The sequence below is a fragment of the Oncorhynchus masou genome, chromosome 13 (assembly GCF_036934945.1).
Source record: "Oncorhynchus masou masou isolate Uvic2021 chromosome 13, UVic_Omas_1.1, whole genome shotgun sequence".
Lineage (NCBI taxonomy): Eukaryota > Metazoa > Chordata > Actinopteri > Salmoniformes > Salmonidae > Oncorhynchus > Oncorhynchus masou.
This window is the reverse complement of record NC_088224.1, coordinates 95,979,072-96,003,943: the sequence shown is the minus strand read 5'-3', so window position 1 is coordinate 96,003,943 and position 24,872 is coordinate 95,979,072. Positions and strand designations below refer to the sequence as shown.

General features: G+C 45.1%; 1 protein-coding gene across 1 annotated transcript in view; it reads right to left on the bottom strand.

The window, feature by feature from the left end:
* Positions 1-24,872, bottom strand: part of tenm4 (teneurin transmembrane protein 4) — a 716,895-nt gene that overhangs the window by 284,883 nt on the left and 407,140 nt on the right. Inside the window, exons 12-13 of the mRNA XM_064985425.1 lie at positions 24,667-24,861; positions 15,348-15,548 (exon numbers count right to left, since the gene is read on the bottom strand). Of these exons, the coding sequence (XP_064841497.1) occupies positions 15,348-15,548; positions 24,667-24,861 (396 nt within the window). The remainder of the gene's footprint in view (positions 1-15,347; positions 15,549-24,666; positions 24,862-24,872) is intronic.

The window sequence follows — 24,872 nt, the reverse complement described above, 5'->3', positions numbered from 1 at the left end:
CCTACACTGTACAGAATTCTATGGGCCCTAGTCAAAAGTAGTACACTACACAGGGATTAGGGTGGCATTTGGAAGGTCGTCTCAAACTGTCGACTCTGTGAGAATATGGCGAGAAAACAAGAAACTGCCAACATACTTTAGTAGCAGTGAGATCTATTATTGGAACTAGCAAACAGACTGGGACACAACTGTTCAGCTGGAAGTGAGAAGTGACGAATGAGGGAGAAGAGAGGTGGAATCCTCCCTAACTTGATAAAGACGCTCACAGGCTGTAGGCAGAACGCTCATTAACGCTGGACCATCAGACAATCTGCAGCACAACACAGTGCAGCACAGTGAGAAAACGTCCGCATGGCCACCCTTCTCACTGTAAGACCTTGTAAACAAAGCTTCTTCCGCGTGTGAGGAGAAATAATAGCAAATTAAAACCGACAGGCATTGGAAGAGAACAAGTGATGAACAGTTAGAGAACAGGGGATGATGATGATGATGATGATGATGATGATGATGATGATGATGATGGTGATGATGATGAGTTAGAGAACAGGTGGTGATGAGTTAGAGAACAGGTGGTGATGAGTTTGAGAACAGATGATGATGATGATGGTGATGAGTTAGAGAACAGGTAATGATGATGATGATGATGAGTTAGAGAACAGGTAATGATGATGATGATGATGGTGATGATGATGAGTTAGAGAACAGGTGGTGATGAGTTAGAGAACAGGTAATGATGATGATGATGATGAGTTAGAGAACAGGTAATGATGATGATGATGATGGTGATGATGATGAGTTAGAGAACAGGTGGTGATGAGTTAGAGAACAGGTGGTGATGATGATGATGATGATGATGGTGATGATGATGAGTTAGAGAACAGGTGGTGATGAGTTTGAGAACAGATGATGATGATGATGATGATGATGAGTTAGAGAACAGGTAATGATGATGATGATGATGATGGTGATGATGATGAGTTAGAGAACAGGTGGTGATGAGTTAGAGAACAGGTAATGATGATGATGATGATGGTGATGATAATGAGTTAGAGAACAGGTGGTGATGAGTTAGAGAACAGGTAATGATGATGATGATGATGGTGATGATAATGAGTTAGAGAACAGGTGGTGATGATGGTGATGAGTTAGAGAACAGGTGGTGATGAGATAGAGAACAGGTGGTGATGATGGTGATGAGTTAGAGAACAGGTGGTGATGATGGTGATGAGTTAGATAACAGGTGATGATGATGATGATGATGAGTTAGAGAACAGGTGGTGATGATGATGATGATGATGATGGTGATGAGTTAGAGAACAGGTTGTGATGAGTTAGAGAACGGGTGGTGATGAGTTAGAGAACAGGTGGTGATGAGTTAGAGAACAGGTGGTGATGGTGATGAGTTAGAGAACAGGTGGTGATGAGTTAGAGAACAGGTGGTGATGGTGATGAGTTAGAGAACAGGTGGTGATGAGTTAGAGAACAGGTGGTGATGATGATGGTGATGATGATGAGTTAGAGAACAGGAGATGATGATGATGAGTTAGAGAACAGGTGGTGATGATGATGAGTTAGAGAACAGGTGGTGATGAGTTAGAGAACAGGTGGTGATGGTGATGAGTTAGAGAACAGGTGGTGATGAGTTAGAGAACAGGTGGTGATGAGTTAGAGAACAGGTGGTGATGAGTTAGATAACAGGTGGTGATGGTGATGAGTTAGAGAACAGGTGGTGATGAGTTAGAGAACAGGTGGTGATGGTGATGAGTTAGAGAACAGGTGGTGATGAGTTAGAGAACAGGTGGTGATGAGTTAGAGAACAGGTGGTGATGAGTTAGAGAACAGGTGGTGATGGTGATGAGTTAGAGAACAGGTGGTGATGAGTTAGAGAACAGGTGGTGATGGTGATGAGTTAGAGAACAGGTGGTGATGAGTTAGATTAGAACAGGTGGTGATGATGATGGTGATGATGATGAGTTAGAGAACAGGAGATGATGATGATGGTGATGATGATGAGTTAGAGAACAGGAGATGATGATGATGGTGATGATGATGAGTTAGAGAACAGGAGATGATGATGATGGTGATGATGAGTTAGAGAACAGGTGGTTCTGTTCAAACCCCATGGCATCAGTGACTGGTGACACATGTGGCTTGAAGACTGAAGAAGCCAGTGAGAGAATCTACAGTCTTAACTTTTGTCTTTATTTAAAAAAAAATCTAATTTATTTAGTTAGACAAGTTAGATAACAGGTGGTGATGAGTTGGAGAACAGGTGGTGATGAGTTGGAGAACAGGTGGTGATGATGGTGATGAGTTAGAGAACAGGTGGTGATGATGGTGATGAGTTAGAGAACAGGTGATGATGATGATGATGATGATGAGTTAGAGAACAGGTGGTGATGAGTTGGAGAACAGGCGGTGATGAGTTAGAGAACAGGTGGCGATGAGTTAGATAACAGGTGATGATGATGATGATGATGAGTTAGAGAACAGGTGGTGATGATGATGATGATGATGATGGTGATGAGTTAGAGAACAGGTGGTGATGAGTTAGAGAACAGGTGGTGATGGTGATGAGTTAGAGAACAGGTGGTGATGAGTTAGAGAACAGGTGGTGATGATGATTGGTTAGAGATCTTCAGGAACCATTACTAGCTCCACAAGCAGAGGCAGAGAAAGACAAGACAGCTACAAAGCTCCCCCTTCCCCATTCCTACCCTGTGTCAAATGCATCATATTCCCTTTATAGTGCACAACTTTTGACTAGGGTCCATATCCCAGGAATAGGGTGATATCTGGGACGAACAACACTCGTACCACCATCAGACAGCCTAGCTCTCGCCCCAGCATCATATCATCTGCTGAAACAGCAACAAAAAAAAGAAGCCTTTTAGCCTCCAGGAAGGAGCTGAGATATTGTAATATAAAGCGCAGAGCTATGCTGCTACCACGACTGCTAATACTACTACTACTACTGCTGCTACCGCTACTGCTAATACTATTACTACTGCTGCTACCGCTACAGCTAATACTACTACTACTGCTGCTACCGCTACTGCTAATACTATTACTACTGCTGCTACCACGACTGCTAATACTATTACTACTGCTGCTACCGCTACAGCTAATACTACTACTACTGCTGCTACCGCTACTGCTAATACTACTATTACTGCTGCTACCGCTACTGCTAATAATATTACTACTGCTGCTACCGCTACAGCTAATACTACTACTACTGCTGCTACCGCTACTGCTAATACTACTACTACTGCTGCTACCGCTACAGCTAATACTACTACTACTGCTGCTACCGCTACTGCTAATACTACTACTACTGCTGCTACCGCTACTGCTAATACTACTACTACTGCTGCTACCGCTACTGCTAATACTACTACTACTGCTGCTACCGCTACTGCTAATACTATTACTACTGCTGCTACCGCTACAGCTAATACTACTACTACTGCTGCTACCGCTACAGCTAATACTACTACTACTGCTGCTACCGCTACTGCTAATACTACTACTACTGCTGCTACCGCTACAGCTACAGCAAATACTACTACTACTGCTGCTACCGCTACTGCTAATACTACTAATACTGCTGCTACCGCTACTGCTAATACTATTACTACTGCTGCTACCGCTGCTGCTAATACTACTACTACTGCTGCTGCCGCTGCTGCTAATACTATTACTACTGCTACCACTGCTGCTAATACTACTACTACTGCTGCTGCCGCTACTGCTAATACTACTACTACTGCTACCGCCTGCTGCAGCTGCTAATACTACTACTACTGCTGCCACCGCTACTGCTAATACTACTACTACTGCTGCTACCGCTACTGCTAATTACTACTGCTGCTACTACTGCTGCTACTGCTACTGCTAATACTATTACTACTGCTGCTACTGCTAATACTACTACTACTGCTGCTACCGCTACTGCTAATACTACTACTACTGCTGCTACCGCTACAGCTAATACTACTACTACTGCTGCTACCGCTACTGCTAATACTACTACCACTGCTGCTACCGCTACAGCTAATACTACTACTACTGCTGCTACCGCTACTGCTAATACTACTACCACTGCTGCTACCGCTACTTCTAATACTACTACTACTGCTACCGCTACTGCTAATACTACTACCACTGCTGCTACCGCTACAGCTAATACTGCTACCACTGCTGCTACCGCTACAGCTAATACTACTACTACTACTGCTGCTACCGCTACTGCTAATACTATTACTACTGCTGCTACAGCTACTGCTAATAATACACCTACTGCTGCTACCGCGACTGCTAATACTACTGTTGCTAATACTAATACTACTACCACTGCTGCTACCGCTACTGCTAATACTACTACTACTGCTGCTACCGCTACTGCTAATACTAATACCACTACTACTGCTACCACTACTGCTAATACTACTAATACTGCTAATACTACTACTGCTGCTACTACTGCTAATACTGCTACCACTGCTGCTACTGCTACTACTGCTAATACTACTATACTACTGCTGCTACCGACTGCTAATACTATTACTGCTACTGCTGCTACAGCTACTGCTAATAATACACCTACTGCTGCTACCGCTACTGCTACTACTACTACTACTGCTACAACTACTACTACTACTACTACTACTGCTACTAATACTACTACTACTGCTGCTACCGCTGACTGCTAACACTACTACCACTTTGCTACCACTACTACTACTACTACTACTACTACTGCTATACTATACTATACTACTACTACTACTGCTGCTACCGCCACCGCTACTGTTAATACTACTACAACTGCTACCGCTATACTGCTGCTACTGTCACCAACAAGGCAGAGTTCATCAGCCTATGCCTTCTCCTATCGATTCTACTATATGGATCACCACAGATAATACTGCTACCATACCTACTGCTCTCTCTTCTCCGCCATGTTCTCGCACACCCGACTATGGTCAGCTGATGGCAATCCTCATCTATGCTGTGATCATTTTCTTTTCTGCCATACCCTCTGTCTACCGCTACTCCTTTGAATTCCATGCTGTCACCATCCCCCTTTATAAGCTAACATCCTTACTCATACTTTATATGCCCTCCAGGTTCCCTACTATACAATACTTGATGCTATACTCCTTTCCTATACCACTACCTATAATATACTATAATGGGCCGCTACAATACTACACTGCCTATAATGTACTGCTACTCCTTATTCCTGATCCCAAACTATACTGTTACCATACTATACAACAAGGATCCTATGCTTTACTATACTGCAACTATACTATAATATACTGCTACTATATTATACTGATCCCAAACTCTGTTACCATACTACAACAATGCTACTATGCTTTACTATACTGCTACTATATTATAATGGTGCTCTATACTATACTATACTATACAATGCTGCTACTATACCATACTGCTGTAATACTACCTGCTGTTATACTACACTGGTGCTGTACTATACTATAATATTCCCAATGCTGCTACTATACCATCCCAACTGCTTTATACTCCCCCTGCTGTTATCTCTCCTCTTCCATCCTATCATCTCTTCCCTATGCTCACTTCTCCAACCTATCTCCTGATTCTGCCTCCTCAACCCTCCTCTCTTCTACTTTCCATTCTTTGACTCTCTATGTCCCCTATCCTCCAGGCCGCTGGTTATACTCCCCTGCCGCTATGGCTCGATACTGGTGAGCTCACAGAACAGATACTCCGGGCAGCCGACGGAAATGGAGGAGGAAAACTGTTATACCTGGCATCCTTTCACTCCCTCCTCTCTACATTTTCCTCCTCTGTCTCTGCTGCTAAAGCCACTTTCTACCACTCTAAATTCCAAGCATCTGCCTCTAACCCTAGGAAGCTCTTTGCCACCTTCTCCTCCCATCCCATGAATCCCCTGTTATCCTCCTGCTGCAGATGACTGCACCATTTTGAAAATATTATGCTCCGATACTCGTTGCTAATATACTATACTGCTACTATACTATACTGGTGCTGTACTATACTGGTGCTGTACTATACTATACTATATAATGATGCTACTTGTGACCAACCCCATACAACCTGTTTACTATACTGCCTTATCTATACCTGCTAATCCAGACCATTTCCGGAGACCTTCTCCCTATACTATCTATACTCGCTATCACTATCTATACCGCTGGCTGCCCTTCCGTACTATACTATACAGATGTTGCACCCCTTCTGAAAAAACCTACACTCGATCCCTCCGATTATCAACTACAGACCAGTATCCCTTCTACTATTGCTCTCCAAAACTCTTGATACTCCTTGGCCAGCTCTCCCGCTATCTCTCTCAGAATGCTGCTTCTATGATCCAAATCAGTCACTTTCAAGACTAGTCATTCAACTGAGACTGTTGTTCTGTATCACTGCTACTCCGCACTGCTAAACTGGTCTGTCTCCTCTGCTCTCATCCTTCTATACCTATCGGCTGCCTTCGATACTGTGAACCATCAGATCCTCCTCTCCACCCTCACCCACGCTGCTCCTTATATTATACTGGTGTTATACTATACCAGGGCTCTCCTATATACTAATCTCCTTCCCCCTTCTGATGACTGGGCTCTGTCTATACTATACTCATATAATGCAAGGGCTCTCCTATCATATACTATACTGCAACTCCATTGTGTCCTACTCCCATACTGCGCTATAGATACCTTGGCGTGATCCTGGACAACAATTAATCTTCTCCTTTCCCCCTTCTGAACCATCATACGGTGGCCCGTTCCTGCATCTTGCATGTCTACAGACATATCAGTGTGGATGACTATATCACCACCTCAAGCTGAACCTCGGCAAGACGGAGCTGCTCTTCTCCCGGGGAAGGACTGCCCATTCCATGACTCGCTGTTATATGACAACTCCATGTGTCCTCCTAGACCGCTAAACCATCCAGAACGCTGGACAACACCTTGTCTTCTCAACCAACATCATGGCTGGCCCGTTCCTGTAGGTTCTGCTCTACAACACCCGCTACTCCGTACTCTCCCTGCTTCACAGGAAGCTCGCATCCGCTACAAGGCACTTGTCATCTCCCGCTGGATTACTGCAACTAGCTGTTGGCTGGGCTCCCTGCCTGTGCCATTAAACCCCACAACTCATCAGGCCCTACATTATACAAGTTCACTGCTTCCCAAGTTCTCTCACGTCACCCCGCTCCTCCGCTCTCTCCACTGGCTTCCAGTTGAAGCTGCTCCGCTACAAGACCATGGTGCTTGCTGCTGCTACAAGACCATACTATACTGCTACCTCCAGGCTCTGATCAGGCCCTACACCCAAACAAGGGCACTGCGTTCATCCACCTCTGGCCTGCTCGCCCCTACCACTGAGGAAGTACAGTTCCCGCTAGCCCAGTCAAAACTGTTCGCTGCTCTGGCCCCCAATGGTGGAACAAACTCCCTCACGACGCCAGGACAGCAGAGTCAATCACCACCTTCCGGAGACACCTGAAACCCCACCTCTTCAAGGAATACCTAGGATAGGATAAGTAATCCTTCTCACCCCCCCCCCCCCCTAAATGATTTAGATGCACTATTGTAAGTGGCTGTTCCACTGGATGTCAGAAGGTGAATTCACCAATTTGTAAGTCGCTCAAGTGTCCCACTTGTTGTTGATTCTTCACAAAAAAAATACAGTTTTATATCTTTATGTTTGAAGCCTGAAATTTGGCAAAAGGTCGCAAAGTTCAAGGGGGCCAAATACTTTCGCAAGGCACTGTATACTGCTACTATACTATATTATAGTGCTGCGATAGTATACTGCTGTTATACTATAGTGCTACTATAGTATACTATACTGCTACTATACTATATTATAGTGCTGCTATGGTATACTGCTGTTATACTATACTGCTACCATACTATATTATAGTGCTGCTATAGTATACTGCTGTTATACTATACTGCTACTATACTATATTATAGTGCTGCTATAATATACTGCTGTTATACTATAGTATACTATACTGCTACTATACTATATTATAGTGCTGCTATGGTATACCACTGTTATAATATACTGCTCCTATACTATAGTATACCGCTGTTATACTATACTGCTACTATACTATAGTATACTGCTGTTATAGTATACATATGCAGTTAGTTCATAGTGCTGCTATGCATACCCATCTCTAATTTAACTCTCCATTCCTCCAAATCCCCAGGATTACCTAATAGGGCAGCCTGTCTGCTTCATATTAATGGGCCGTAAAGGAACTGGTGAGCGTTTGTCCCAAATGACAACATGTTCCCTACATAGCGAATAGGGTGCCATTTGGGACTCAACCCTGGTACACCAAGCAAAGCCTCATTTAAAATCTAATTTCAGACCTCCTCGTTCAGTTCAGATCCCATTCTGTACTAATATCACATCAGTTGTCTGACAGAGTGAAAGACCAGAGAGAGAAAACACCAGAACGACTGGTTTTTCTATAAACTAAGACAGCTTGGTGTTTTAAATCTTATTGGCAAATCAATTGTTCTGAGCTTTTTGGTCAGAGGTAAGTGAAGGTTAAATGTCCCAGCTGCCCTGTGACTTGGGGACATAGTGATGCGCAACATGAATATCACGTTTCCCTGATGTGATGCTTCATTTTTGTTTTCTCTGCCTCTCTCGACAAGACTGTTTTCTCTGCCTCTCTCGACAAGACTGTTTTCTCTGCCTCTCTAGACAAGACTGTTTTCTCTGCCTCTCTAGACAAGACTGTTTTCTCTGACTCTCTAGACAAGACTGTTTTCCCTGCCTCGATAAACAGATGGGCAGGCATTGAACTTTTGGTACAATTCCATTGGTCTATTGCACTGGACATTCTCAATCAAGCACAGCTATAAAGGTATTTTAAATCAAATGTATATTTTGAACCTAGCTGTACAAGTCAAATTTGTAGTTCAGGCTCTGTTAACCCCACAGGGGTTACATCCAGCCAGACAACACCACAGGGGTTACATCCAGCTAGACAACACCACAGGGGTTACATCCAGCTAGACAACACCACAGGGGTTACATCCAGCTAGACAACACCACAGGGGTTACATCCAGCCAGACAACACCACAGGGGTTACATCCAGCCAGACAACACCACAGGGGTTACATCCAGCTAGACAACACCACAGGGATACATCCAGCTAGACAACACCACAGGGGTTACATCCAGCTAGACAACACCACAGGGGTTACATCCAGCTAGACAACACCACATGGTTTACATCCAGCTAGACAACACCACAGGGGTTACATCCAGCCAGACAACACCACAGGGTTACATCCAGCTAGACAACACCACAGGGATACATCCAGCTAGACAACACCACAGGGGTTACATCCAGCTAGACAACACCACAGGGGTTACATCCAGCTAGACAACACCACATGGGTTACATCCAGCTAGACAACACCACAGGGGTTACATCCAGCTAGACAACACCACAGGGATACATCCAGCTAGACAACACCACAGGGGTTACATCCAGCTAGACAACACCACAGGGGTTACATCCAGCCAGACAACACCACAGGGGTTACATCCAGCTAGACAACACCACAGGGGTTACATCCAGCTAGACAACACCACAGGGGTTACATCCAGCTAGACAACACCACAGGGGTTACATCCAGCTAGACAACACCACAGGGGTTACATCCAGCTAGACAACACCACAGGGGTTACATCCAGCTAGACAACACCACAGGGGTTACATCCAGCTAGACAACACCACAGGGGTTACATCCAGCTAGACAACACCACAGGGGTTACATCCAGCTAGACAACACCACAGGGGTTACATCCAGCTAGACAACACCACAGGGGTTACATCCAGCTAGACAACACCACAGGGGTTACATCCAGCCAGACAACACCACAGGAGTTACATCCAGCTAGACAACACCACAGGGGTTACATCCAGCCAGACAACACCACAGGGGTTACATCCAGCTAGACAACACCACAGGGGTTACATCCAGCCAGACAACATCACAGGGGTTACATCCAGCCAGACAACATCACAGGGGTTACATCCAGCTAGACAACACCACAGGGGTTACATCCAGCTAGACAACATCACAGGGGTTACATCCAGCTAGACAACACCACAGGGGTTACATCCAGCTAGACAACATCACAGGGTTACATCCAGCTAGACAACACCACAGGGGTTACATCCAGCTAGACAACACCACAGGGGTTACATCCAGCTAGACAACACCACTGGGGTTACATCCAGCTAGACAACACCACAGGGGTTACATCCAGCTAGACAACACCACAGGGGTTACATCCAGCTAGACAACACCACAGGGGTTACATCCAGCTAGACAACACCACAGGGGTTACATCCAGCTAGACAACACCACAGGGGTTACATCCAGCTAGACAACACCACAGGGGTTACATCCAGCTAGACAACACCATGTCTCTGACAAGCTCCTCACTTTGCTTGTGCCCTTAATTTTCTCTGACTGCAAACAAGACATTAATGTGTTCCATATGACACCCTATTCCCTACATAGCGCACTACTTTTGAGGACAGCCCTTAGGGTACTTGGTAACAAAACAGTGTGTTCTATAGTATATGGGGAATAGTGTACCATTTGGGAGGCAGCCCATGTGTGAGGGGGTTTAGAGACAGAGTGAAGCCAATCGGACAAGGACAGAAGACCCAAATGTATTACTAAAATCAGCTGTGATTGCTGCCGTAGAGAAGTAGAGCTGAAGCCTACTTCTGGTGATGGGGATAATTGGTGCTTTCATGTTAAGCAGCAACATTTTTTGGACATAACCACATACACACACGATTAAAAATAATCACTAGTGTTTATTTCTGACAGGAACCTCAGTCGGATGCAAATTTTGAAGGATTATCTTGAACTGAAAAACTAGTGTAAAACTTTAATTAAAAACCAATCTCAAATAGCCGCCTGTCCCTATTAATAGAACATACCTGTTTCAAATAAACACCAGGTCTAAGTAATTGTTTACGAGGTCACCATGAATTACAATTAATTATTTAAGAGGTTTAACGTTTGATGTATTATATGAAATAATTCAGTAATGACTCAAAATAATTATGGGAATCGTCTGTTTTTATCGAAAGTAATAAAAAAAAACACTGCTAGCCATTGGCTGCTAACAGCTGAGAACTGCTAGCCATTGGCTGCTAACAGCTGAGAACTGCTAGCCATTGGCTGCTAACAGCTGAGAACTGCTATCCATTGGCTGCTAACAGCTGAGAACTGCTAGCAAACTGGCAAGCACAAAAACAGTCTTCGACTTCCGTAATACAGACCCCCAGAAAACAGTCTTCAACTTCAGTAATACAGACCCCCAGTAAACAGTCTTCGACTTCAGTAGTACAGACCCCCAGAAAACAGTCTTCAACTTCAGGAGTACAGACCCCCAGAAAACAGTCTTCAACTTCAGGAGTACAGACCCCCAGAAAACAGTCTTGAACATGATTTAGAAAGAAACACACCTGTCTATATAAAGGTCCCGCAGTTGACAGTGCATGTCAGAACAGAAGCTATATAAGTCCAGGGAACTGTGTGTAGATCTTAGAGATATAATTGTGATTAGGCATATATCTGGGTAAGGGGAGACAACTATTTCTAGAGTGTTGAAAGTTTCAAAGAGCACAGTGGTTTCAATCATTGGAAAATTTAAAAAGATATGTAACTACCCAGACTCTAGAGCAAGAAGGACCTCGGTCACGGAGGTGACCAAGAACCCAATGACCACTCTGACAGAACTACATAGATCCTTGGCTGCGATGGGAGGACCTGTCAGAAGGATAACAGTCTCTACAGCACTTCACCAATCTGGGCTTTATGGCAGAGCGGCCAGAGGGAAGCCGCTCCTGACAATAAAGGCACGTCTGGAGTTTAGAAAATAAGGCACATGAAAGACTCTGAGATGGCAAAAGATTATGTGGTCTGATGAGACAAAAATGTAACTCGCTATGCTTTGAGAAAACCAGGCACAGCTTATCATCTGTCTAACACCCTCCCTACCGTGAAGCATGGGGGTGGCAGCATCATGCTATGAGGAGGCTTTTCAGCAGCAGGGACTGGGATCGAGGGAACAATGAATGATGCCAAATAGAGGCAAATCTTTGGTGTGAATCAGATTCAGAGTGCAAACGACCTTATACTGGGGACGAAGACTCAACGCAACGCTGGAATGGCCTTCAGAACAAGAATGTGAAAGTCCTTGAGTGGCCCAGCCAAAGCAAAGCTGACCCAGACATACTGAAGACGACTCAAAGATGATCCAGACATACTGAAGACGACTCAAAGCTGTTACAGACATACTGAAGACGACTCAAAGCTGATCCAGACATACTGAAGACGACTCAAAGCTGATCCAGACATACTGAAGACGACTCAACGCCTTTACAGACATACTGAAGACGACTCAAAGCTGTTACAGACATACCGAAGACGACTCAAAGCTGATCCAGACATACCGAAGACGACTCAAAGCTGATCCAGATATACTGAAGACGACTCAAAGCTGATCCAGACATACTGAAGACGACTCAAAGCTGATCCAGACATACTGAAGACTACTCAAAGCTGACCCAGACATACTGAAGACGACTCAAAGCCTTTCCAGACATACTGAAGACGACTCAAAGCCTTTACAGACATACTGAAGACGACTCAAAGCTGATTCAGACATACAGAAGACGACTCAAAGCTGATCCAGACATACTGAAGACGACTCAAAGCCTTTACAGACATACTGAAGACGACTCAAAGCTGATCCAGACATACTGAAGACAACTCAAAGCTGATCCAGACATACTGAAGACGACTCAAAGCTGATCCAGACATACTGAAGACGACTCAAAGCTGATACAGACATACTGAAGACGACTCAAAGCTGATTCAGACATACTGAAGACGACTCAAAGCTGATCCAGACATACTGAAGACGACTCAAAGCTGATCCAGACATACTGAAGACAACTCAAAGCTGATCCAGACATACTGAAGACGACTCAAAGCTGATCCAGACATACTGAAGACGACTCAAAGCTGATTCAGACATACTGAAGACGACTCAAAGCTGATTCAGACATACTGAAGACGACTCAAAGCTGATCCAGACATACTGAAGACGACTCAAAGCTGATACAGACATACTGAAGACGACTCAAAGCTGATCCAGACATACTGAAGACGACTCAAAGCTGATCCAGACATACTGAAGACGACTCAAAGCCATAACCGCCAGCATAGGTTATTCTACAACGTATTGGGAGTGAATATTAGGTAAATTAGATATTTCTGTATATCATTTCTAATAAATTAGCAAAAATATATACAACTGTGTGTGAATTCAGCGGTAACAGACAACATGTGGAAGTCAGGATGAAGATGTATTGAGGTCCGGTCCGGTCCAGCACTTATTAGATATACTGAGTTTACAAAACATTAAGAACACCTGCTCTTTCCTTGACATCGACTGACCAGATGAATCCAGGTGAAAGCAATGATCTCTTATTGGTGTCACTTGTTAAATCCACTTCAATCACTGTAGATGAAGGGGAGGAGTCAGGTTAAAGAAGGATTTTTAAACCTTGAGACAAATGAGACATGGACTGCAAGACAAGCGCAACGGTTTGAATGTGTCAAGAACTGCAACGCTGCTGGGTTTTTTCACGCTCAACAGCTTCCCGTGTGTATCCAGAATAGTCCACCACCCAAAGGACATCCAGCCAACTTCACACAACTGTGGGAAGCATTTGAGTCAACATGGGCCAGCCTCCCAGTGGGAAGCATTGGAGTCAACATGGGCCAGCCTCCCAGTGGGAAGCATTGGAGTCAACATGGGCCAGCCTCCCAGTGGGAAGCATTGGAGTCAACATGGGCCAGCCTCCCAGTGGGAAGCATTGGAGTCAACATGGGCCAGCCTCCCAGTGGGAAGCATTTGAGTCAACATGGGCCAGCATCCCTGTGGGAAGCATTGGTGTCAACATGGGCCAGCCTCCCAGTGGGAAGCATTGGAGTCAACATGGGCCAGCCTCCCAGTGGGAAGCATTGGAGTCAACATGGGCCAGCATCACTGTGGGAAGCATTGGAATCAACATGGGCCAGCCTCCCAGTGGGAAGCATTGGAGTCAACATGGGCCAGCCTCCCAGTGGGAAGCATTGGAATCAACATGGGCCAGCCTCCCAGTGGGAAGCATTGGAGTCAACATGGGCCAGCCTCCCAGTGGGAAGCATTGGAGTCAACATGGGCCAGCAGCACTGTGGGAAGCATTGGAGTCAACATGGGCCATCCTCCCAGTGGGAAGCATTGGAGTCAACATGGGCCAGCAGCACTGTGGGAAGCATTGGAGTCAACATGGGCCAGCCTCCCAGTGGGAAGCATTGGAGTCAACATGGGCCAGCCTCCCAGTGGGAAGCATTGGAGTCAACATGGGCCAGCCTCCCAGTGGGAAGCATTGGAGTCAACATGGGCCAGCCTCCCAGTGGGAAGCACTTGAGTCAACATGGGCCAGCCTCCCAGTGGGAAGCATTGGAGTCAACATGGGCCAGCCTCCCAGTGGGAAGCATTGGAGTCAACATGGGCCAGCCTCCCAGTGGGAAGCATTGGAGTCAACATGGGCCAGCCTCCCAGTGGGAAGCATTGGAGTCAACATGGGCCAGCCTCCCAGTGGGAAGCATTTGAGTCAACATGGGCCAGCCTCCCAGTGGGAAGCATTGGAGTCAACATGGGCCAGAATCACTGTGGGAAGCATTGGAGTCAACATGGGCCAGCCTCCCAGTGGGAAGCATTGGAGTCAACATGGGCCAGCCTCCCAGTGGGAAGCATTGGAGTCAACATGGACCAGCCTCCCTGTGGGAAGCATTGGAGTCAACATGGGCCAGCCTCCCAGTGGGAAGCATTGGAGTCAACATGGACCAGCCTCCCTGTGGGAAGCATTGGAGTCAACATGGGCCAGCCTCCCAGTGGGAAGCATTGGAGTCAACATGGGCCAGAATCACTGTGGGAAGCATTGGAGTCAACATGGGCCAGCCTCCCAGTGGGAAGCATTGGAATCAACATGGGCCAGCCTCCCAGTGGGAAGCATTGGAGTCAACATGGGCCAGCCTCCCTGTGGCATGGTTTCAACACCGTGTACAGTCCATGACCTGCCGAACTGAGAGGCTGTTCTGATGGCAAAAGGTGAGGATGTGAACTCGATAGTCGGAACGTGTTCCTAATAGCTGGTATACTCCGTGTGTATTAGATTGAGATACTAAGATGTGTTTCTTTAGCCACTGACCTGTGGAGCAGTCCTGTCCGGTCCAGTTGGGGTCACAGCTACAGCTTCCTGTGTCTGTCAGGAAGGATCCGTGTCCGGAACACTGGTCCATGCAGGACGCCCTGGTGCTCTCACACCCCGACCCGCCCCAGCCCACGAAACAGTGGCACTCTCCACGCACACAAACCCCACGCCCAGAACAGGTAGGGTCCAGGCAGTCCACTGGAAGAGAGAGAAAGAGAAATATACAGAGAGAGAAATAGAGAGGGGAGAGAGAGAAGAGAGAAAGAGAGAGAGAGAGAGAGAGAGAGAGAGAGAGAGAAAGAGAGAGAGAGAGAGAGAGAGAGAGAGAGAGAGAGAGAGAGAGAGAGAGAGAGAGAGAGAGAGAGAGAGAGAGAGAGAGAGAGAGAGAGAGAGAGAGAGAGACAGAGAGAGAGAGAGAGAGAGAGAGAGAGAGAGAGAGAGAGAGACAGAGAGAGAGAGAGAGAGAGAGAGAGAGAGAGAGAGAGAGAGAGAGAGAGAGAGAGAGAGAGAGAGAGAGAGAGAGAGAGAGAATTAGATACACAGGCAACACAGAGACAGAGTCACATAGAGCAGGACAGAGTCACATAGAAACACAGTCAGTCAATGACAGAGTTACACAGAGACAGTCAGACACAAAGTCACATAGACAGAGTTAGGCAGGTATGCAGTAAACACAGTCCCTGATAGACAGAGTTAGGCAGGTACACAGTCCCTGATAGACAGAGTTAGGCAGGTATGCAGTAAACACAGTCCCTGATAGACAGTTAGGCAGGTACACAGTCCCTGATAGACAGAGTTAGGCAGGTATGCAGTAAACACAGTCCCTGATAGACAGAGTTAGGCAGGTACACAGTCAACACAGTCCTTGATAGACAGGGTTAGGCAGGTACACAGTCAACACAGTCCTTGATAGACAGGGTTAGGCAGAAACACAGTCAACACAGTCCCAGAGGATATAGACAGTCCATCCAGGCTCCTGCTGTTTCCAGTGCCCCCCCCCCTGGGCCTCCAGCCCCCCCACTGGGCCGTCCTGGCATCTCTATCAGACAGCCAGGGGACAAGGGGATGATGATCACTACACAGGGGAACAATAACCATCCACAGTGGGGACTGGGATTCAGCGCTCTAGCCTCAACAGGCTTAGTGTTTAGTGCATGGTACACCCTTACAAAGCAGACAGGAGCTGACATCTACAGAGAGGTCGACTAGCTCTCTCTGAGTGCTGGGAGGAACAGAAAGGGGATTTACAAAACAGGCAAATGACAAACCTTCCTTCACGGCAAAACTCAAAAAACAGAAGAGGAGGCGAGGAAGGACGGAAAAAGGAGAGATCAAGTAGAGAACAGAGGAGAGAGGAGAAAAGTAGAGGACAGCCAGAAGGAGAGGACACAGAGAGAAGAGGAGAGGAGAGGAGAAGAGAGGAGTAGAGGTCAGATGGAAGGAGAGAAGAGGACACAGAGAGAAGAGGAGAAGAGAGGAGTAGAGGACAGACAGAAGGAGAGGACACAGACAGAAGAGGAGAGGAGTAAAGTGGAGCAGAGGACAGACATAAGGAGAGGACACAGAGAGAAGAGGAGAAGAGAGGAGAAGAGAGGAGTAGAGGTCAGATGGAAGGAGAGAAGAGGACACAGAGAGAAGAGGAGAAGAGGGGAGTAGAGGACAGACAGAAGGAGAGGAGAGGACACAGACAGAAGAGGAGAGGAGTAAAGGACAGACTGAAGGAGAGGAGAGGACACAGACAGAAGAGGAGAAGAGAGGAGTAGAATCAGAATGGCCGATTAATTAGGGCCGATTTCAAGTTTTCGTAACAATCGGTAATCAGCATTTTTGGACACGAATCATGGCCGATTACATTGCACTCCACGAGGAGACTGTGTGGCAGGCTGACTACATGTTATGTGAGTGCAGCAAGAAGCCATGGTAAGGTGCTAGCTAGCATTAAACTTATCTTATAAAAAACAATCAATCTTAACATAATCACTAGCTAACTTCACATGGTTGATGATATTACTAGTTTATCTAGCGTGTCCTGCGTATATAAATCGATGCGGTGACTGTTAATTTATCATTGAATCACAGCCTACTTCTCCAAACGGGTGATTTAACAAGCGCATTAGTGAAAAAAGCACTGTCGTGGCACCAATGTGTACCTAAACATAAACATCAACGCCTTTCTTAAAATCAATACACTAGTATATGTTTTTAAACCTGCATATTTAGTTAATATTGCCTGCTAACATTAATTTCTTTTAACTAGGGAAATTGTGTCACGTCTCTTGGGTTCTGTGCAGCAGAGTCAGGGTGTATGCAGCAGTTTGGGCCGCCTGACTCGTTGTGAACTGTGTGAAGAGCATTTCTTCTTAACAAAGACCTTAATTAATTTGCCAGAATTGTACATAATTATGACATAACATTGAAGGTTGTACAATGTAACAGCAATATTTAGACTTATGGATGCCACCCGTTAAGATAAAATATGGAACGTATCTGGATTTGACCATATTAATGACCGAAGGCTCGTATTTCTGTGTGTTATTATATTATAATTAAGTCTATGATTTGATAGAGCAGTCTGACTGAGTGGTGGTAGGCAGCAGCAGGCTCGTAAGCATTCATTCAAACAGCACTTTCGAGCGTTTGCCAGCAGCTCTTCGCAAGCACAGAGCTGTTTATGGATTCAAGCCTATCAACTCCCGAGATTAGGCTGGTGTAACCGATGTGAAATAGCTAGCTAGTTAGCGGGGTGCGCGCTAATAGCGTTTCAATCGGTGAGGTCACTCGCTCTGAGACCTTGGAGTAGTTGTTCCCCTTGCTCTGCAAGGGCAGTGGCTTTTGTGGACCGATGGGTAACTCTGCTTCGAGTGTGGCTGTTGTTGATGTGTTCCTGGTTCGAGCCCAGGTAGGGGCGAGGAGAGGGACGGAAGCTATACTGTTACACTGGCAATACTAAAGTGCCTATAAGAACATCCAATAGTCAAAGGTATATCAAATACAAATGGTATAGATAGAAATAGTCCTATAATAACTACAACCTAAAACTTTTTACCTGGGAAAATTGAAGACTCATGTTAAAAGGAACCACCAGCTTTCATATGTTCTCATGTTCTGAGCAATGAACTTAAACGTTAGCTTTCTTACATAGCACATATTGCACTTTTACTTTCTTCTCCAACAGTTTGTTTTTGCATTGTTTAAACCAAATTGAACATGTTTCAGTATTTATTTGAGGCTAAATTTATTTTATTAATGTTTTATATTAAGTTAAAATAAGTGTTAATTCAGTATTGTTGTAATTGTCATTATTACAAATAAATAAATACATTTTACAAAATCGGTATCAGCTTTTTTTGGTCCTCCAATAATCGGAGTTGAAAAATCATAATCGGTCGACCTCTAGTCCTGATTATACATTGACTTCGGACTTTTTCCACATTTTGTTACGTTCAAGCCTTATTTAAAATGGATTAAATAAATAAAAATCCTCATCAATCTACACACAATACCCCATAAAGACGAAGCGAAAATAGGTTTGCAGGATGTTTGTAAATGTATTAAAAATAAAAAAAACAGAAATACCTTATTTAAATAATCATTCAGACCCTTTGCTGTGTGAAATTGATCTCAGGTGCATCGTGTTTCCATTGATCATCCTTGAGATGTTTCTACAAGTTGATTGGAGTCCACCTGTGGTAAACCTTCCAGAAGGTCAACCATCTCAACAACTCTCCACCAATCAGGTGTTTTTGGTAGTGGTCAGAAGGAAGCCAATCTTCAGTAAAATGTACATGAAAGCCCACTTGGAGTTTGCCAAAAGGCACCTAAAGACTCTCAGACCATTAGAAACAAGATTCTCTGGTCTGATAAAACCAAGGTTGAACTATTTGGCCTGAATGCCAAGTGTCTGGTGGCAGCATCAAGCTGTGGGGATGTTTTTCAGTGGTAGGGACTGGGAGACTAGGCAGAATCGAGGAAACAATGAACGGAGCAAAGTACAGAGAGATCATTGATGAAAACCTGCTCCAGAGTGCACAGGACCTCAGACTGGGTGAAAGTTCACCTTCTAACAGAACAATGACCCTAAGCACACAGCCAAGGCAACGCAGGAGTCCTTTGGGACAAGTCTCTGAAAATCCTTGAGTGGCCCAACCAGAGCCCGGACTTGAACCTGATCGAACATCTCTGGAGAGACCTGAAAATAGCTGTGCAGCGACACTCCCCATCCAAACTGACAGAGCTTGAGAGGATCTGCAGAGAAGAATGGGAGGAACTCCCAGATACAGGTGTGCCAAGCTTGTAGCGTCAAACCCAAAAGTCAAGGGGTTTTTATCATTTAAAAAATATATAAAACCTGTTTACACTTTGTTATTATGGGGTATTGTGTGTAGATTGATGAGGAAAAACATGTAATAAATTATATAATAAGCCTGTAATAAGAACATATAAATGACAGTCCATCATTACTTTAAGGCGTCAAGGTTAGTCAATCAAGAACTGTTTTATGTTTCTTCAAGTACAGTTGCAACAACCATCAAGTGCTATGATGAAACTGGCTCTCATGAGGACAACCACAGGAAATGAAGACCCAGAGTTACCTCTGCTGCAGAGGATAAGTTTATTAGAGTTAACAGCCTCAGAAATTGCAGCCCAAATAAATGCTTCACAGAGTTCAAGTAACAGACACATCTCCACATCAACTGCTCAGAGAAGACTGCATGAATCAGGCCTTCATGGTCAAATTGCTGAAAAGAAACCACTACTAAAGGACACCAATAAGAAGAAGAGACTTGCTTAGGCCAAAAAAACATAAGCAATGAACATTAGACTGGTGGAAATATGTCCTTTGGTCTGATGAGTCCAAATTTGAGATTTAGGTTCCAACCGCCGTGTCTTTGTGAGACAGAGTAGGTGAACAGATGATCTCCGCATGTGTGGTTCTCACCGTGAAGCATGGAGGAGGTGTGATTGTGTGGGTGTGCTTTGCTGGTGACACTGTCAGTGATTTATTTAGAATTGAAGGCTCACTTAACCAGCATGACTACCACAGCATTTTGCAGTGATACACCATCCCCTCTGGTTTGCGCTTAATGGGACAATCATTTGTTTTTCAACAGGACATTGACCCAAAACACACCTCCAGGCTGTGTAAGGGCTATTTGACCAAGAAGGAGAGTGATGGAGTGCTGCATCAGATGACCTGGCCTCCACAATAATCTGACCTCAACCCACTTGAGATGGTTTGGGGTGAGTTGGACCGCAGAGTGAAAGAAAAACAGCCAACAAGTGCTCAACATATGTGGGAACTCCTTCAAGACTGCTGGAAAAGCATTCCAGGTGAAGCTGGTTGAGAGAATGCTAAAACTGTGCAGAGCTGTCATAAAGGCATAAAGTGTGGTTACTTTGAAGAATCTAAAATCTAAAATAGATTTGGATTTGTTTAACAATTTAATACATTTAAAAAAAATGCTATTTCATAGTTTTGATGTCTTCACTATTATTCTACAATGTAGAAAATAGTAAAAAAAAAACTTGAATGAGTAGGTGTCTCCAAACTAAGCTAGATGGTGTCACTACAGCCCCCTGGTTTGATCCCAGGCTGTATCACAACTGGCCGTGATCGGGAGTCCCATAGGACTCACACAATTGGCCCAGCGTCGTCTGGTGATTTGGCTCATCGTGCTCTAGCGACTCCTTTTGGCTGGCCGGGCGCTTGAAGGCGGTGGTCAGTTGAACTGTGTTTCCTCCGACGGTTCAGGTTAAGCGGGCGGGTGTTAAAGAAGAAGCGGTTTGGCGGGTCATGTTTCAGAGGACGCATGACTCGACCTTCGTCTCCCGAGCCCGTTGGGGAGTTGCAGAGGTGAGACAAGATCGAAATTAGGGAGAAAAATGGGGTCTGGACTTAGGAGCTGGAGTAGCATCTGGCTAGCGGGGGCACCAAGACAATGTTACGTCATCTCCCCTTTATCATTACATAAAAGGCTCTAAAGATCTGTTAGAATGAGACAGAAAAGATCCCAGGACTCTCCAGATATGTGTCCCAAATGACACCCTATTCCCTATGTAGTGGCCTACTTTTGACCAGAGCCCTATGCAGGCTTCTGTACTATATAGTATGGTAGCTCATTATATAGAGAATAGGGTGTCATTTGGGTCTCAACCCAGGTCTCTCTCTCTCTCTCTCTCTCGGTAGGCAGATGGTTTGGGGGCGCCAGGCTCAGAAAGGCAGAGAGATCAGAGGCTGGGTCCAACTGACATCACTGTCTCTCCTGGTAATTAATCATTCTGGATGAAGGTCGTAGGAGAGGAAGGGTAGAGGTGCTTGTGGGTCTCTGCTGCGCCATACAGCTAATGGTTCCCAAACCCTGATAGAATAGGGGCTAGGGGATGTCAGGAAGCACCATCTATCAGACTCACAGGGGCCATTACTCATCTGGAAATGAGAGGTTTCAACAGACTGACAAACACAATGGCTACTTCAATCTCATCTTTTGTTTTCTCTCCTCTCCTCTTTTCTCTTCCCTTGCTCCTTCTCTCTCGTCATCCTCAGATAGCAGCAGCTATTAATGGATTAGAGAGATCCCTCCTCGTCATTCTCAGATAGCAGCAGCTATTAATGGATTACAGAGATCCCTCCTCGTCATCCTCAGATAGCAGCAGCTATTAATGGATTACAGAGATCCCTCCTCGTCATCCTCAGATAGCAGCAGCTATTAATGGATTACAGAGATCCCTCCTCGTCATCCTCAGATAGCAGCAGCTAGTAATGGATTAAAGTCACACTTTCCCTCTTTGCAAATTCAACTCATTGGATTTTCAGATGACAAAGGGGATTGTTTTGTGTGGATGATAGAAAGCTCTGGACCCTCTGTACATAATGAATAGGAAATAGAGGAGGACAGAGAGAGATACAATCGCAGTTCAAATTGGCAAAAAAAACACAACAGATTTCTTTCAACAGCGTAAACCTCACCCTACTAAAATCTGAAGTCAAAACGTCTACTGCTGATGATCTGGTGCTTCTGTCCCTGACCAAGGAGGGCCTACAGCAGCACCTAGATCTGTCCCCAACCAAGGAGGGCCTACAGCAGCACCTAGATCTGTCCCCGACCAAGGAGGGCCTACAGCAGCACCTACATCTGTCCCCAACCAAGGAGGGCCTACAGCAGCACCTAGATCTGTCCCCGACCAAGGAGGGTCTACAGCAGCACCTAGATCTGTCCCCAACCAAGGAGGGCCTACAGCAGCACCTAGATCTGTCCCCGACCAAGGAGGGCCTACAGCAGCACCTAGATCTGTCCCCGACCAAGGAGGGCCTACAGCAGCACCTAGATCTGTCCCCGACCAAGGAGGGCCTACAGCAGCACCTAGATCTGTCCCCAACCAAGGAGGGCCTACAGCAGCACCTAGATCTTCTGCACAGATTCTGTGAGATCTGGGCCCTGACAGTAAATCTCAGTAAGACTAAAATAATGGTGTTCCAAAAAAGTCTAGTTTTCCTAGAGCACACAAAAAACTATACATACCTCGGCCTAAACATCAACACCACAGATAACTTCCACAAAGCTGTGAACGATCTGAGGGACAAGGCAAGAAGGGCCTTCTACGCCATCAAAAGGAGCATACAATTAGACGAAACAATTGTTTTTACTTTGGATAAATGCAGAGACTCAGAGTTTGAAAATTGTATATCATACGGTACAGTTGAGGAACAATGGGAAAGTAATTCTGCTTTGAAAGTTGATAAACTTGTTACCTCACTTTTGAGAAAATGGCTCTTGAATGTTTTGGTATACCTACTGGAGAGGTTTTCTTTGTCTACACCCCTATACAGCGTCATTCACAACCTCTTAAGCTTTAGCCCCGCCCACAAACTCAGAGCGTTGTCTCTTTAAGGGTTGATCAGAGCTTTCTGTCCTAATAACAGCAGTCACGTACCCAAGCTAACTGGCTAACTGGCTAACGTTTGCTAGCTACTTCTTGACACAAATGAGAGAACACCTCACTCTGAACATTTTACTCTCCTTAGCTGAGCTGGTGACTGTAACTGTGCTGCTGGCAACAATTTAATTAAGCTTTTTTGCCAACGTTTACTGACACCGGCCATATTCAACAGGTGTTTAGCATTTGCAAATTTGTCAGTTATTCTGCCCTCTGGCACCCTCAGACGAGAGTCTGCAGCTGACCAACCAGGTGCAATGTTTGCTAGCTAACATTGGGCTATAACTAGCAAAGCAATGTAGTCAGGGATATACAGTGACATGTTAATATTTACCCTCTACAGGGATATCTTTACCCTCTACATGGATATCTTTACCCTCTACAGGGATAACTTTACCCTCTACAGGGATAGCTTTACCCTCTACAGGGATAGCTTTACCCTCTACATGGAAATCTTTACCCTCTACAGGGATAACTTCACCCTCTACAGGGATAGCTTTACCCTCTACAGGGATAGCTTTACCCTCTACATGGATATCTTTACCCTCTACAGGGATAGCTTTACCCTCTACAGGGATAGCTTTACCCTCTACAGGGATATATTTACCCTCTACAGGGATAGCTTTACCCTCTACATGGATATCTTTACCCTCTACAGGGATAGCTTCACCCTCTACAGGGATAGCTTTACCCTCTACATGGATATCTTTACATTCTACAGGGATAACTTTACCCTCTACAGGGATATATTTACCCTCTACAGGGATAGCTTTACCCTCTACAGGGATAGCTTTACCCTCTACAGGGATATATTTACCCTCTACAGGGATAGCTTTACCCTCTACATGGATATATTTACCCTCTACAGGGATATCTTTACCCTCTACAGGGATAACTTTACCCTCGACAGGGATATCTTTACCCTCTACAGGGATAGCTTTACCCTCTTCAGGGATAACTTTACCCTCGACAGGGATAACTTTACCCTCGACAAGGATAACTTTACCCTCTACGGGGATAACTTTACCCTCGACAGGGATAACTTTACCCTCAGGGTCTGTAGTTCCTTAAACTGCTGTGATACAGCCTGGAATGGAACCAGGGTCTGTAGTTAAATAGACCGCTGTGCCACTGGGGGGCCCAAGAAGGAGTATGTCGTGACTTACTCACTTTTAAAATATAAAATATAAATTAGATCTGTGTGATCCTGGTCAAACTCTGATAAACGTTACTTCCTTCATCCATCAATTAATTAATTAATCTGTTCATTCATTCATTCATTAATACATTAATTAATCCATTAATTCATTCATCTGTTCATTCATTCATTCATTAATCCATTAATTACTCCATTCATTAATTACTCCATTCATTCAATCACCTTCTTCACAGTTATCTCCCTTGTATGCAGGGTTACAGATGCATGTCCCCACGATGCAGGTCCCATGGCCAGAGCAGGTGACGTCTATGCACTGGTTGGTCGGAACATCACACTCTCCACCCTTCCATCCACTGTGACACATGCATCGCCCTTTGAGGTATTGGCCGTTCCCACTGCACAGCACCGGACAGGACGCTTTGAAGAGG